Genomic DNA, 16,779 nt, shown 5'->3' with positions numbered 1-16,779 from the left:
AACCGTTTGGTTCCCATTGAAGTCCATTATATGGAAAAAAATCCTGGAAGGTTTTCATCAAAAACCTTAATTTCTTTTTGACTGAAGAAATAATGACATGGACATCTTGGATGACTTCCTCGTTCCAAAGAAGGATTGGACATACTTGATTAATTCAGGCGTGATTTTGATTATTGTTGCTGTGACTACTGAGGTCAGGCACACCTGAATTAATCAATTTGTCCAATAATGGCAGACAGGAAACAAGGAGCTGGCTGAAGTTCAGGAAGCAGTGCTGCTGTGCATAAAGCCAATTACCACTGGAAGATATCTGTGTGGTGGTGGGCTGGGCTATGTACCATATAAATAAGGAGTGTGGCCCATTTATTGGTTCGCTATAAGAGGTTAGTCACTGTCTAGTCTCTTTTAGGACTCAGAACTTTACACGATGGGCCTCGGGTGTAACATAACCTTGGTTTCCTGAGAGTAGGGAACGATATTGTGTAACCCACCGTGCCACTGTGCTTTGATCAGGGGATCACCTCAGTTGATTTAACCTAAATTATAGGGCGAGAATGGGGGCTGAGACACATGGGTGCAAGGCGGCCGCCTGAGTCGCCTCACAATCAGTTCGTGCAGTTGCGCAGCACAGCCAATGAGCGCACTAGGTTCTCAGCTATGTGGCTGCACTGCGTTTTAAATATTCAATATTCTTGAGAAAAGGACTTTTCCCATAGCGTAAGTTACTTACGCAATACTCATTCCCTACTCTCAGGGAACCGAGGTTACGCTAGTAACTGAGACGTTATCTTTCATGTTATGATGTAAAAATGCTGCATACTATTTTTTAAGACCTTTAGCACACTCACATACTTAAAATATATTCAGTGTGTACTGTGCAGTAGAACACTAATGAGCTCCATCTCCTCATATGGCTACAATGGTGTCTGTTTTGTACATTTGAATAAAAGCAGTGCATATGTTCACACCAGCACACAGTACTCTTGTTTCTCTCCTGTGTCACATGTGCAGCAGTCAGGTGGAGGAAATGGTTTCTCATCTCAGTGGAGGTTTCCGGATGAGCTGAGGGAGGGTGTGTGTTTTGTTGGGAGGGGTTGGTGTGTATGTGTGTTTGAGGGGTGTGTTAGAAGGGTGATAGTGCAGAGAACTCTTATCTTTAATGCCCAAACTCGCTATCGACTAGAGTTGGCGCTGTAGATGTGTCACGCACTTGTATGTTCATTTATTTGTTTTGTACTCTTTTTGTCATGATCATAGTAAGAACTTATTAAGAATAATTCCAATGTGAAATTTTTGGGAAAGAACTTACTTTTTTTTTTTTTTAGGTCATTCTTTTGTGCATCAGAAATATATACCCCAAAAAAGGTAAGACAATTAATTTACTGTTATTAGAAGCCAACTTTAATCATACAAGATACATTTTTTCAAAAATAACATGACCGATAACACAAAGAAATTTTTTTTATAGATAGCCCATCAGCGGAAATTGAAGATGGGTGTATTCACAGCTGTTTGGCAGCTTTCATAAACAGTATCCAAAAATAGTCATAATCAGTATGTGGCCAGTGATGGTGCAATTCCTGTGGCCATAAGAAGGAGCAGGTTCCCTCTCGGAGAGCGACATTTAACTGAATGTGTCAGCGCTGATGATAATAGATGCTCAATTACAAACCGCACAGACCGCTATGTCCTTCAGAAAGCTGAGAGGAGATGTGCTTGACCTCAACTAACCGTTCTGCCCCACACTCATTCAGCACTATCAACAGAGTCAGAATGGAGGAGGAGGGTCTTTAGGGGGAAAGTAGGAGAAATGTGGAACAGAACAGTGATGTATTGAGTTCACATGAAGAGAGGAGAGAAAAACAGCGATGACAGTCAAAAGAGTGGCCTTATGTTTCCTGATGATTCAAATCATCTTTAAAGGTCAGTATCAAACAATTGTAGGTGACTTTATGCTAATCACAACTATTTAAATAGTCATAAAAGATTGAAATCATTTCATCCTTGAATTAATAAAGTTATGCAAATATTGATTGTCAAAATTGTTTGTGTATATATAGGGCTGTTAAACGATTAATCGCCTCCAAAATAAAAGTTTGTGTTTACATAATACAGTGTATGTGGATGCACTGTGTATAAGTATATATACTGTATATATAAATACACACACATGCATGTATATTTTAAAAAATATTGTTTATATATAAAATATTTATATATAATATACATTAAAACAGTATATACATGAAAATATTTCTGAAATATATACAAGCATGTGTGTGTATTTATATATATATAAAATAATTATACACAGTGCATCCACATATATTATGTAAACACAAACTTTTATTTTGGATGCGATTAATCGCGATTATTCGTTTTACAGCCCTAATATATATATATATATATATATATATATATATATATATATGTGTGTGTGTTTGTGTATATAAATGAGTATGTAAATATATATATATATATATATATATATATATATATATATATATATATGTGTGTGTGTGTGTTTGTGTGAAAATACTTTTTTTTTTTCATTATAAATTATATTATCAGGATAACAATTAGTGTGAATTAAGTTTATTTCCATAAAGTATTTGGTTTACCTTGATGATCATTTTAACCTGATGATCATCCAACATGATGACCATCTCAATTAATGTCATTAATTTTCCAAGAAATAGTAAAGAATTTTATATATTGTTATTCACTTATTTGGTATAAAAAAACACACTTTTTCCAGATTAAAATTTTATATACTAGGCTTTAGTATCCTCATTTCAAAATGGAAATGTCAATCCAGGTTTTTCCTCTCCTCAGATATAAGAGTGAAGGCAAACAAAGGGGATGTTTGTGCCTCTTGCCATCAAAACGCTACCTGTGATGATAAAACTGACGGATCTGGGGGGAAAGTGTGCAACTGCATGTATGGATTTGTCGGCAATGGAAGGACTTATTGCCAAGGTTTGATTATCCTGAGTACTATATGTTTTTGATTGATAAACAGATTCACTTTTGTTATGGGGCTTCTGTAACTGTGCAAATCTGTTCATCACATGATAACCGGTTTTACAGATAAAGATGAGTGTCAGCTGGGTAGAATCTGTGGCGATCACACTAAGTGTCACAACACGCACGGCAGCTATTACTGCACCTGTCTTGCAGGCTACAGCCCGTCCAATGACATGAACACATTCATACCCAATGATGGAACGTACTGCCATGGTGAGTCTTCAGAATGTATTTGTGGAGCCATATCATTTGGGCCCCAGCATGTGTTCCTCATATCATTGTTGTTTTGCTGATTGTGTTTCTCAAACATGTGCAGAGATGTTACAGGATGGGTGTGAACATGGTGTGGCAAGTGATATATCCTGAATGGGATAATTTGCTAAACAAGTTCTGAGAAATGTATTGCACAACAGTGGCTCAAAAATGTCAAACAGGAGTTGCTTCATGTGAAATGTGTCAAAATACAATAAAGGACACACTTATCCTGGCTAACAACAATAAAAATAACAAACAATTTTTTTAAACATAGCATAAAATGTGTTATCTTGATAAACAGATTATTTATAGTAATATTAAATTATTATTTTACACATATTTAATGCAGCTTAAAAGGCTGTACATGTCAGAACACAAACCACATTAACCTGTTAACTGTCACCACCCTTTCTGATCATAGATCTGAACTTAAATGGCTGTAATTCATAATTGCTTTGGAATACAGACTTATTGTCTCTTTTTAAAGAAGACACTCAGCTGAGTATTGCAGAAGTGAAAGCTCTAAAAAATTAAAGGGTAAAAAGTTATAGAAGTTTAGGTTCACTGTAAAGCTTGCTGAAATAACCCTTTTTTGTATGGGAGGTTAATAAAGACCTTCTAAAGTGAAGCGGTGTGTTTGTGTAAGAAAAAAATATCCATATTTAAAACTTTATCACAAACACATCACTTCACGTGTGAAATTCTTTAACCTCCCAGAGCCGTGTGGAACACTTTTATGATGGATGGATGCACTTTTATGATGGATAGATGCACTTTTATGATGGATGGATGCACTTTTATAATGGATAGATGCACTTTTATGATGGATAGATGGACTTTTATGATGGAGAGATGCACTTTTATGATGAATAGATGTGCTTTTATGATGGATAGATGCACTTTTATGATGGATAGATGCACTTTTATGATGGATGGACTTTTATGATGGAGAGATGCACTTTTATGATGGATAGATGCACTTTTATGATGTAGAGATGCACTTTTATGATGGATGGATGCACTTTTATGATGAATAGATGCACTTTTATGATGGATGGATGGACTTTTATGATGGAGAGATGCACTTTTATGATGAATAGATGCGCTCCTTATGATGGATAGATGCACTTTTATGATGGATGGATGCACTTTTATGATGGAGAGATGCACTTTTATGATGGAGAGATGCACTTTTATAATGGATGGATGGACTTTTATAATGGATAGATGCACTTTTATGATGGATGAATGCACTTTTATAATGGATAGATGCACTTTTATGATGGATAGATACTTTATCTGTGTCTGATTTAGAACGAGCAGAAATCTGTGAGAAATATAACAACCCAAAGACAAAAGAACTGATAAAAATAAGCTGTTTTGTAAGACCGCTGAGTCATATGCATAGACTTTTAAAAAATCATGTGCCATGTCTGTGCACAAGGCAACCCGTTCAAGTTTAGTATTTGTTCATTAATGACATCATCAGCGACTAGTCCACCTCAACTCGACTTTAATCACACAATTATCGACTTAAAAAAACTGTTCAACCCCTAAAATACACAAACTGAGTAATCAATTGAAAACAGAACAGGTGGGTAAATTAGGATCTATGGAAACTAATAAGGCAAACCAGAACTGGGAAACCAGAACCAAAACAATATAAAACTAAACAGACTTTACAGTGGCACTAAAACGCTGTCATAATAGACTCTGTTCTGTTATTTCAGGCAGCACAGTTCTCCTCTCACTCCATGATGTTGTTTTGTCTGTAGATCTGGACGAGTGCAGCGTGCAGGGAGTCTGTGGTGAAGGAGGTCTCTGTCGAAACACAGAGGGAGATTTCACCTGCTCCTGTCAGATCGGTTACACAGTCCAGGGTGGACCAGAACCCTTTAATCCAAACCGAGACGCAGCTTACTGCAAGGGTAAGAATTGGGCCAATGTCGGTTACATTACCAAATCACTCGTGGCCCTCTAGAAATATCTCCTGAACTGTTTTATCACATTACAGCTGCAATGAATGAACGAATTAAAGGAGTAGTTCACTTTTAAAAAAACGTTTGCTGATAATTTACTCACCCCCATTTCATCCAAGATGTCCATGTCTTTCTTTCTTCAGTCGAAAAGAAATTAAAGGTTTTTGATGAAAACATTCCAGCATTTTTCTCCATATAATGGACTTCAATGGGGACCAAACGGTTCAAGGTCCAAAAGGCAGTTTCAGTGCAAACTACAAACTGTTCAAAGGGCTGTTCGTTAAATGAACCAAATGACTTGGAAAAGAGTTGTTCATTTTGATGAACGAGTTCGAACATGAGAGTCACGAACGGGCATCACAGAACAGAGCAAGGCGACCATTTGAGCTTATAAAACTTAAACGTTATTATTTATTTATTAAATGAGCGATTGTTTCGCTTGATAAGACCCTTATTCATCATCTGGAATTGTTTAAAGCCCTTTGAACAGTTTGCAGTTTGTACTGAAAGTGTTTTTTGGACTTTGAACCGTTTGGTTCCCATTGAAGTGCATTTTATGGAGAATTCCTTCTTAATTTCTTTTCGACTGAAGAAAGAAAGACATGGACATCTTGGATGACATGGGGTTTTTTCAAAAGTGAACTACTCCTTTAAGTAATGGACCCGTTTCTGTGTTTGTATAGTGATAGATTGCGGGTCTCCTCCTTCAGTCCTCCACGCCGACCGGCTCTCCCCAACTATCACACACTACAGCAGTGAACTCCTGTACGGCTGCCGGGAGGGATTTCAGTGGAAGAGAGGACAGAATTCATCCGTCTGTGGTCTGGATGGAAAGTGGCACGGACCCAGTTTGGTCTGTGAAGGTAATGTTTACATTTGAGCGAAAAATGACTGACTGCACGATCATCACATTACAACATCATAATTTGATGTATTTCAGAGTGAAATGGGATATTCATCACACAAACACAAAAAAGTGTTGGGATACACACAAATTCATTGCATTTTTTACTGTCACCTGACAAAATATAATCAATTTCTACACAGAAGTGGACTGTGGAGAACCTCATGTTATGCCTCAGTCAAAAACGGTTTGGAATAACATCTCTCGAATGGGATCATTGGCGCTGTATGTGTGTGACCCACAGTTTTATAACAGTGGACGTGAGAATGTGTCAGTGTGTACTGCTCATGGGACATGGAGCCATCCTGACTTCCAGTGTGAAGGTATCTGCTTCTGTTTATTATGTCGACAGAAATACGACAGCGTATCTCAAGCAAAGAATCGGTTGAGATTGTTTATGTGTGTTTAGAGATACAATGCGGTTCTCCCCCGGTCCCGCCTCACTCAGTGTTGTTCTGGAACGGTGTCAGTAAGATTGGTTCTGTGGCTCTGTATAACTGTGTAACTGGATATCACAGTTTGGATACAGGAAATGTGTCCGTGTGTAAAACCGACGGTCAGTGGAGTTACCCAGACTATTCTTGTGAAGGTACAGAGATTTTATTTTATTTTTAAAGAAAGTTTTAAAGGCATAGTTCACCCAAAAAAAATAAATTGTCATAATTTATTCACATTTTTTCATTTATTTTATTCATGATTGTCAACACGAGTGTCTTTTTGTCCTGGCTGAATATCCTGGCTGCTCTTGTCCATACTGTATATTGAAGAGTTATGTTCATCCTCAGTATTTTTGTCTTGAATTCCAGAACAAATATCTAAACATTCTTAAATCAAGATGCATTTACTTGAGAATCAGATCTTGTTAGTTAAGTGAGTTTGTGCATAAAACTAGAAAATAATATTTGACAGTGTGGTCAGAAAAAGAAACTTGGATATGATTTCGATATTTAGTTTTAAGCATAAACTCACATATTTTTGAAATGTCAAACAAGACTTAATATCTTTAGTCATTTTGCTTCTCAAGTATGTATCTCGATTTAACCTTATTTAACCTGATTTAACCTCTCGACTAAACCGTATTCTAGACAAATGTGGGAAAAACAGTTTTGATTTATTTTAAAAAAATACAAGACAAGACTTGGGTACTTTTCCTAAGTTTGCCTCCTGAACACACGCTTTATTTTTTTTCTCAATTCTACAATGTTAAGTGGGTGAAAAAAACTCCTTAATCTTGTATTTGGGTCAAAAATGGGCACCCATAGAAATGAATGGAAAAACTGTAATTTAGAGCAGTCTAAAATAAGCCAAAATTAGACACCAGGTGACCGCAAAGTCACTTCATATTTAGATTTTAGCTCTTAAGAACTTATTGGAATGATATTTTAATGTAGTTAAAAAAAAATAAAAAAATAAAACATAAAAATAAGCATAATTTACATAGAAAATATGGTACTTTTTGAAGTAAATAAATTTAAAAATACCCCCAAAATAAAAAAAATCCACCATAAATGGATAGACAAAACTTTATCGAAGACAGTGATATAACATTTATAATAAAAAAAAATTAGGATCACACCCGAGTCCTCTGTGCCCACATTTGCCCACAATTACAGGATTAAGGGCTATAAAGTGAATACGGTTTGAGGGCTATGAACATTTAGATATTTGTGCTGGAAAAGAAGACAAAAACACTAAGGAAGTACATCATTTTTCTGCAGTATAGTAAATGGAAATTATAATGACAAAAAAGCATTAAACAAGTATCTCAGAAGCAGTCCTTAACACTATATTCTCTGTTGTTCAAATCTTCTGAGGACATATGAAGTGCTTTCTGTGTGATTTTGCATATTCAAACTTCAAACTTCCAATCTTACACACTCTTAAAAATAGAGGATCCAAAAGTTTCCTTCAATAATTTCCACCACAAAAATAACCTTCAATGAAAAAACAGTCCTCAAAAGAATATTTTTTTCTAAGTATAAAAAGATTTTTTTTTGAAAATGTGTGCAATGGAAAGATTCTATGGATGTTAAAGGTACCAAACCAAAGAGCCTTTATTTTTAAAAGTGTATAAGTAATTTTATTCCTGTACTCTTCATAGTGCAGTGATTCGGTCATAAATTGACATGTCATTTCCTTCTCAACAGAGACTGTGTGTGGGGAGCCTCCTATATTGCCCCTCACTGTACATATATGGAATGGCAGAGTCACATTTAACAGCACTGTAACATATCACTGCAAACACGGTTACTACCCTAAACAAGGACATAATATATCTGTGTGCGCTGAGAACGGTTATTGGACAAAACCTACTCTGTTGTGTGAAGGTAATTGTTTGCATGTTTTTTTTTTTTTACTCAGTTAATGTTGATTGACTTCTTCTTTAACGTGTAAACTGAAGACATTTTCAAGGTTTTTGTTGTTTCTCAGAGGTGAACTGTGGCATACCGCCTACTCCCCCCCTCTCTGTTATGATATGGAGAGGAGACACTAAAGTTGGATCTAGTGTGTCTTATAAGTGCACTGAAGGATTTCATAATGTTAGGGAAGGAGATACGTCAGTTTGCGATTCAGAGGGAATCTGGAGTGAGCCTGATTTTCTGTGCCAAGGTATATTTTTGCACTTTTACTTCTTGTTGACGTTTTCCCCCTTTATTTTGTGAATGGGTCATTCTCAAGAAATGGTGCAATTTAGGGCTCTGTCAAGTCGAATCAAGTCACATTTTTACTAGAGCCAGACCGATATATTGGCAGGCCGATATTAGGAGTTTTCCAAACTATCGGTATCGGCAGTTATAATGGCCGACAAATGAATATTTCAAAAATAAAATAAAAACGGACGAAACACGCTTGAACGATGTCATGAGTGTTGGAGTTGTATAGTTTGTCCACCAGAGGGCACTCTACACCGTCCCTGTTGGCAACTCTCATTGAGTTGGTCACGACACATACAGAACATTGCTTGAATAACAATTAAATCTCTCCTTGGCCTGTTATATTGAAAATGTATGTTTTCCAATTTGCAGTATGACGTTATCCATTGCTAAATTATGGCTATCATAGACTAGCTAACCACAAAACTAGCTAATGCCACTATCGTCAGTCTGTTCTGTTGTGACAATAAAAGAAAAAAGTTTCTTATTAAAATGCATTATCATATTATTTTAGTTAAAACTCATAAATAACTACAAATAACTAATATTAGGGAAATCTGTTAATGTTTTGTTGTGCGTTTCCGAAAAAAAAAAAAAAAATATCGGCCAATATATCGGAATATCGGATTTTAAAACCAACAAATATTTGTATCGGTATCGGCCTTCAAAATCCTTTATCGGTCGGGCTCTAATTTTTTACAGATTGTTTCAAAGCAGCTTCAGAATAATAAAAAAGAAAATAACATTACCGTTCTTTGATTATGAGACAAAAACAATTTTAAGTCTTACGGGCTTGGAACGACATGAGGGTGAGTCATTAATGACATAATTTTCATTTTTGGGTGAACTAACCCTTTAAGGTTGACCATTTCATGAGAATGACCAATGTGATATTTCAGTGCTGTCCTCTTTAATAAGCTGATAAAATGTATGCACATGTACAGTGTGTCTGTATGTGTGTTTGTTTAGAAATAGACTGTGGGGTCCCCGTCTCACTACCTCACTCGGTTGTGTTGTGGAATAGCAGCTCCACTCTGGGCTCTGTGGCCCTCTATGTGTGTGAAGCTGGATATCGCACTGTGGGTGAAGGAAATGTGTCGCTGTGTAACTCAAATGCAAAGTGGAGCAAAGTTAACATGCGATGTGAAGGTACTGACAACATTCTGTCATCATTTACTCACTTTAAAACTTTTTTGTGGCACATAAAAGGAAAAACATTAATGCTGCTTTACACTTTAGGTCATCATAGTTTCAATTGGAAATGATGAAATGCATTTTTTGCACTGGTCTTTATTTCTAACACTCTACACTGGTCTCAATAAACAGAGATAAACTGTGGACCTCCCCCAGAATTCCCACTAACAGATATAAAGTGGAATAAAGCATCTGTACTGGGCAGTGTGGTTCAGTACAAATGTAAATATGGACTCAAACAGGAGAGTGACAAAAACACGTCGACATGTACATCAGATGGAACTTGGGAAAAAGTGTCTGTAACGTGTATAGGTAAACAATTGAATTCTTATAATGACATATACTATGCTTAAAGGTTTGGGGTCAATGATTATTTTTACATTAAATTGATCAAAAGTGAGAATAAAGACATTTATTGTTTCCACAAAATGCAGCCCATTTCATAATAATAATAATAATAATAATAAATGTTTAAGGAACAAATCAGCATATAATGATTTCTGAAGGATCATGTGACACTGAAGACTTGAGTAATGATGCTGAAAATTCTGCTTTCAACAAGAACTGGATAATACTCTGATTGTTCCAAACCAATCTGATTTCTGACCTATAATGCCGTCTGAATCATAATCATATACTGTTCGTTCATTGGCCAGAGGAGAACTTGCCCCCCAGACTGAGCCTGGTTCCACCTTTGTTGCCATTGACTTGGTTTGCTAAGTTGGGGACATTAAATTTAACAATAAATTTAATATTCAACAATAAAATTGATCGGCCTGCATGACACTATTATACAAGACCTGTACTGAGTTGGACGATGACATCGCGGTTTACTCCAGAGCGGCTACAGTATATATATATATGAAGAGTTCAGATGCAAAAGCCTCTAAATGCCATTTGAAATTTTCTTCTTTAATGATGATTTTTATCAAACTTGTATATTTAAGTTCAGTAATTTCACTTAAATAACAATTAATAGGTAATTATCATTGCCATTTAAGTGAAATTACTGAACTTAAATATACAAGTTTGATAAAAATCATCATGAAAAAAGAAAATTTCAAATGGCATTTAGAGGCTTTTGCATCTGAACTCTTCATATATATAATAACGAACACTTTTTTTCTTCTGGAAACAAACTTTTTTTGCATAACTTTCCTGTTGTCTCTGCAAAGCTGCTTTGAAACAATTCGTATGGTAAAAAAATTGCTATATAAATAAATGTGACTTGACTTTGCATCACAGGAATATAAATAATAGAATTATTTTAAATTGCAGTAATATTTATTTTATTTATTTAATTATTTTTTCATCAAATACATGCAGTCTTGGTGAGCATAAGATACTTATTTCAAAAAAGAAAATCTCACTGACCCCAAACTTTTGAATATTATTGTAAATACCATGAATATCAAACATACTGCATTTTTACAGGGGTTTATTTGTCACATGGGAAGCAATTACAAGTTCTATATTTTAGTAACTAGTCCAATGAAACAAAAACAATATCACACAGGGCTTTATTCACGTAAGAGTATAATACTCCTATAATACATTTCACGTAGAGAATGTTGTGGAAAGTTAATTTGTTCTTGACTCTAGTCTAGTGTAATAACATCTTTTAAATAATTATTATTTTTATCCTGTGTAATAATAGTGGAAATGTTCCATATATATATATATATATATTGTAGTTAAGCTGACTGTTAGAAATAACCCTATGACGACTAATCCACAAGGACAAATTACAATGAGAAAAAGAGATCAAAATCACATCCTTATATTCTGTCACAAATTCGGATCAACATATTTCAGAGCAATATCTGGAATCATTTTCATAACCATTTCTGCGTGTTTTCTCTCTACAGCAAATTGTGGCCCTGCACCAGAGGTGCCGCACGCAGAGGTAGCATGGGACAACAACACTGCAGTGATCCACCGCTGTGTTAAAGGACACTACAGACACACAGGAAGTGACATTTCAATATGTGACATCACAGGAAAGTGGCAGATAGCCACTCTGCATTGCAAAGGTAAACACACACTGTCATTGTTCAGCAAAAGAGTGGGTGTTGACATCAAATCTGGTCTAATTTGCTTCTGATTCTCGGTTTTCCAGAGCTAAAACTGATAATTAAGGATCTGGTGGTGATTAATGAAAGATGTCTGCACTGGAATGCAGAGAATGAAGGATATAGGGAGAAATACACGGTGAGTATTCATCAGCTATATCTTTGCACTGTTGCATTCCCAAAGTTGTCTCTCAATCATGAAATGAGGTTGAATGTAACATCTCAACACAGGTGACGTTTGTTGGATTGCGAGACTTTGATCGGCTGTTCAATGACAGGAGAAAAAAGATGTTCAGCTCCATGGCCCTGTCTCCTGTTCTCTGTTTAAATCTCTTGCCTGCTACAAACTACACCATAACCATTACAGCCGAGTCCACACGAGCCACGTCTACAGTGACGGCAAACACTAGCATACCAGGTACAAAACAAAACAAAAGCTGCTTTTGTGCAAACATCCATAATCCACAAACATTTAGTTTTGTAAGTGATACTTGAACTCTAAAAAAAGACTAAACTGGCTCAACTTTAAAGGAGTAGTTCACTTTTTAAAAAAACTTTTGCTGATAATTTACTCACCCCCATGTCATCCAAGATGTCCACGTCTTTCTTACTTCAGTTGAAAAGAAATTAAGGTTTTCGATGAAAACATTCCAGGATTTTCTCCATATAATGGACTTCAATGGGAACCAAATGGTTCAAGGTCCAAATGAGAGTTTCAGTGCAGCTTCAAAGGGCTTTAAACGACACCAGACGATGAATAAGGGTCTTAGAACGGGGTTAGGATCAGGGTTAGTCCATTGTGTGGCGATTATTGACATCCAAAACAATACAATTCATTCTCATTGTCCTTGTATATTGATTTGGACATTGTACTTGTGTTCTGTTACTAGTCCCCCCCACACCAATAATCACATACAGTGAAGTAGAGGCTTCATCGCCCACTCTCAGATTACGGAGATCGACCAACACACTTGACTCAATATGGTAAGGATGCTTAACATTTCTTAAGAGTTAATGCGGTAACACTTAACAACAAGGTTTCATTAGTTAACATGAACTAATACATCTCAGAGGTGGGGACAAGTCACACATGGTCAAGTCCAAGCAAGTCTCAAGTCTTAACCATCAAGTCTCAAGTCAAGTCTCAAGTCGCAGTTCAGATAAATCAAGCAAGTCAAGTCAAGTCAAGGGTTCACCCTAAGCAAGTCAAGTCAAGTCCTGATAAGTTTCAAGTAAAGTCAAGTCACACTACTAAAATAAATAGAGGTAAATTTTTTCGATACATATTTATTTTTGCACAGAAAAGATGAACTTTTATACATATATTATGTATCTTACATTTGCTATATTAATCATATGCATATCTGTGCTACATTAATATCTGAAAATAAAATAAAATTGTGTTGTTTACACAAAACGTTCAGAGTCTAAGATGTATCGATTCTAAGATGTATAATCCAATCTGTCTAATTCAATTTAATTGAAACGGTCTAAAATGTATGAAATCTAAAATGTAATATCTTATATCTTATATAAATGTAAAATATAAAATGTATGAAATGTATGAGAATATAAAATGCAATTTTTTTTTTAATTCAGTAGTTTTTCTTATCATAGCCAACAAATGTCTTCGGAAACTCCTTTTCCTCGATTTACTGAAACCTATATGTAAAACGCATTTGCAGCTGCACAGCCGTGTACTGTATATATATATGCTGCATATACAGACATCCCAACCTACAAGAATTCATTTCAGGGAGGTATATCTCAATGAATGTAATGTTAGGGGGGGGGGGGGGGGTGGGAGGGTTAATATATGTTATATTAACATATTTAAAATATGTTCAAAATAAATATAAAATAAAAATGGTAATATGTTATATTAACATATTTTATATTTAATAAATATTACATATTAAATAATATTATGTATATTATATATTAAATTTACATAAATATTAACAAATGATTGTTTTAATTATGGAATTCTCCATAATTAACTCCTAAACTTCAGTAGAGAACAATTCTTTGTAAGGAAGGAGGGGTTTCTTTATTGTACATTTATTTGCATGTAGTATGTAGCATATGGTTTGCGTTGCTTTAAATTGGTCAGTACAGCGCTGACTATTGAGTGTCGCTAGGAAACACGTCCGCGCTGCGCTGACGAATCGGCTGCGCGGCTCGGATCATTGAACCGTGCAGATGACATGTCTGCGCGGCACGAGCTCTGTAAAGCCCCGCTGTCTCGTCCCACTTTTGGTTTGTTTGGCTTCCCATATCTCTGCCGTGCACACGCCGCACGCTATGTATGTTATACGCGCAGTATCTCGCTCTAGATTCCGGGAGATTTTAACTCATTTGCGGGCATCAGGGAGACGCTATCAATATGCGTGAGACTCCCTGAACTTCCGTTTGGCGCGGTTTGAATTGAGCAGCGTAAAGGCACAGATGCCGATATATTGATGCTGACGTCATAATATATATTTTAATTAACTGTATTGCTGTTTGTTTATTATATGTTCAAGTCATTGTCGAGTCTTCCACTTCAAGTCAAGTCAAGTCTCAAGTAACTTGTTCTCAAGTCAAAGTCAAGTCAAGTCATTTTTGTACTTTAATCAAGCAAGTCACAAGTCCTGAAAATTGTGACTCGAGTCAGACTCGAGTCAAGTCATGTGACTCGAGTCCCCCACCTCTGATACATCTACATCATTTATTAATCTTAGTTAAGGTTAATTTCAGCATAATACATTATTAAAATCAAAAGTTGTATTTGTTAACATTCATTCTTGCACTATGAACTAACATGAACATGAGCTGGATTTCTATTTAACTAACATTATCAAAGATTAATAAATACAGTAACAAATGTATTGCTCATGGTTAGTTCAAGTTAGTTAATACATTATCTAATGTTAACGAATGAGACCTTATTGTGAAGTGTTACTGCTAATGCCAAATAATGCCTAATAAAAAGTTAATGCCACATGCCGTGGATTCAAATATCTAAGACCAGACTTAAAAAAGGTATCTCATTCTTTCTTATTTAAAACAAAAGATTTCATTAAAAATTACATGATCAGCATAAGTAATTTTGAAAATGTGAACTAAAAAATGAGAACTGTTCAATGTTAGTACATGCTACTGAAGTTTAGTTACATCAAATAATATTAACAGATACACATTTTGATTAGAGCTGTGAAACGATTAATCGTGATTAATCGCATCCAAAATAAAAGTTTGTGATTACATATTATATGTGTGTGTAGTGTGTATAATTATTTTTATATATAAATACACACACATGCATGTATATATTTAATAAATATTTGCATGTATGTAATTTATATATATTTATACAAAATTAATATTATACATAAATATAAATATTTGATATATTAATAACACATTTTTCTTAAATATATACATGCATATGTGTGTATTTAAATATACAAAATAATTATACACACTACACACACACATATTATGTAAACACAAACTTTTATTTTGAATGCGATTAATCGTTTCACAGCCCTAATTTTGATTAAAATACTGTATTATTAAATGTTACATTAAATGTTACATTAAATGTTACATTCAAATTAACATTAACTAAGATTAATAAATGCTTTAGAAGTATTTTTTGTTAGTTGATGTTAACCAATAAATACAGTGTTACCAAAAATGCATATGAAATCCTATAACTGCTTATTTACAGGTTTAGAAAAAAACCTTGCAATTTGATCCCACTGTATATACTAAATAATTCAATATTCAGTTGCTGTGAATGTCTGTTTGTGTCTTATGTCTTCAGTATGTACCAGGTGTTCGTGTTCCCAGTCGAGGGCGTGATGCTGTTTGACTGCAGCTCGTCTGCAAGTCCACGGTTCTACTCGCAGCAGAGATGTGACCGAGGGTACGTCACGGCCCAGATCCAGCTCAGCGGTCTGAGTGCAGAACTAAACTTTACTGTCGGGGATCAGCAGCTCTATGGAGACTTCTTCAACGCACCTCTGGAAAACGGAAAAGACTATTATATTATCCTCCGCACTGTATGTCAGTGGGGAAAGGTGGGAAGACATCTTAAGACAACCTGCAAAATGAATGCATTAAACATTATCTTTAACTTCTCTCTGTGTTTTCTTTATTAGTCTAGAACACAGTCTTGTGTAATCTGGGCTAAGGCCAGAGGTAAGGATCATAAATCTCTCTAACACTGCTTTGTGCCACCTGCAAACTCTATGTAAAAAATAACCTGATGTTTCCTTTCTCACATTAGGAACATCCTACATCATGAAGATGTCTGCTCTTGTAACTGTTGGATCCATAAGTGCTGTTGGGTCAGTCATTGTTCTAGGATACTGGTACAGCTGGTGAGATCGCATTGACAGGATCAAATTTTGTGCCTTGTATTTTCTTTAAGCACTGTCAAATTATTTTCTGATTTTTATTTTATTTTATTACAGGTACTGTAAAAAGTCCAGTCCCAGATTTTTTTCTCCAGTTTTAGAAACATGACTCTTTTGTTCTGAAATAAAGCCGAACTGTTTGCGATACCAAGTTATATTGAGTCATCTTTTCATGCAGTCAGAAACATCCATTAAGATTCACTTTGCAGTTATATTAGATAACTGTAGATTATAGTAGGTATTTTATTATAATGAATACCAACTGAGAAAAATGATAAAAAGGTCCAA

The 16,779-nt window shown here is 35.3% G+C and overlaps 1 protein-coding gene across 2 annotated transcripts; it reads left to right on the top strand.

Annotated features, from left to right (window-relative positions):
- The first annotated feature begins 1,178 nt into the window (after positions 1-1,178).
- Positions 1,179-16,638, top strand: susd1 (sushi domain containing 1). 2 transcript variants are annotated; one of them, XM_039659646.2, is made up of 20 exons: positions 1,180-1,365; positions 1,469-1,923; positions 2,836-2,979; positions 3,091-3,240; positions 5,058-5,210; positions 5,945-6,124; positions 6,309-6,488; positions 6,575-6,754; positions 8,313-8,492; positions 8,596-8,775; positions 9,789-9,968; positions 10,146-10,325; positions 11,882-12,046; positions 12,133-12,224; positions 12,317-12,503; positions 12,976-13,069; positions 15,897-16,152; positions 16,234-16,273; positions 16,362-16,455; positions 16,549-16,638. In XM_039659646.2, exons 2-20 carry the CDS (start codon positions 1,869-1,871, stop codon positions 16,598-16,600), a joined length of 2,742 nt encoding a protein of 913 aa, XP_039515580.2. In that variant the 5' UTR covers positions 1,180-1,365; positions 1,469-1,868; the 3' UTR covers positions 16,601-16,638. The 2 variants fall into 2 exon arrangements, with proteins under 2 accessions (XP_039514612.2, XP_039515580.2); XM_039658678.2 differs by lacking the exon at positions 10,146-10,325 and having other exon boundaries at positions 1,179-1,365.
- The last annotated feature ends 141 nt before the right edge of the window (positions 16,639-16,779 follow it).

This window comes from Pimephales promelas, chromosome 4, assembly GCF_988280905.1.
Source record: "Pimephales promelas chromosome 4, fPimPro1.hap1.1, whole genome shotgun sequence".
Taxonomy (NCBI): Eukaryota; Metazoa; Chordata; class Actinopteri; order Cypriniformes; family Leuciscidae; genus Pimephales; species Pimephales promelas.
The sequence above is the reverse complement of the archived record's forward strand: the minus strand, read 5'-3'. Positions and strand labels throughout refer to the sequence as shown.

Excerpts from the sequence above, each read along its gene's own strand:
- susd1 (XM_039659646.2), top strand. The coding sequence starts at position 1,869 with ATGACAGTCAAAAGAGTGGCCTTATGTTTCCTGATGATTCAAATCATC. Across the intron at positions 8,493-8,595 it reads ACCTACTCTGTTGTGTGAAG|AGGTGAACTGTGGCATACCG; the intron begins GTAATTGTTTGC and ends GTTGTTTCTCAG. Across the intron at positions 16,274-16,361 it reads AATCTGGGCTAAGGCCAGAG|GAACATCCTACATCATGAAG; the intron begins GTAAGGATCATA and ends TTCTCACATTAG.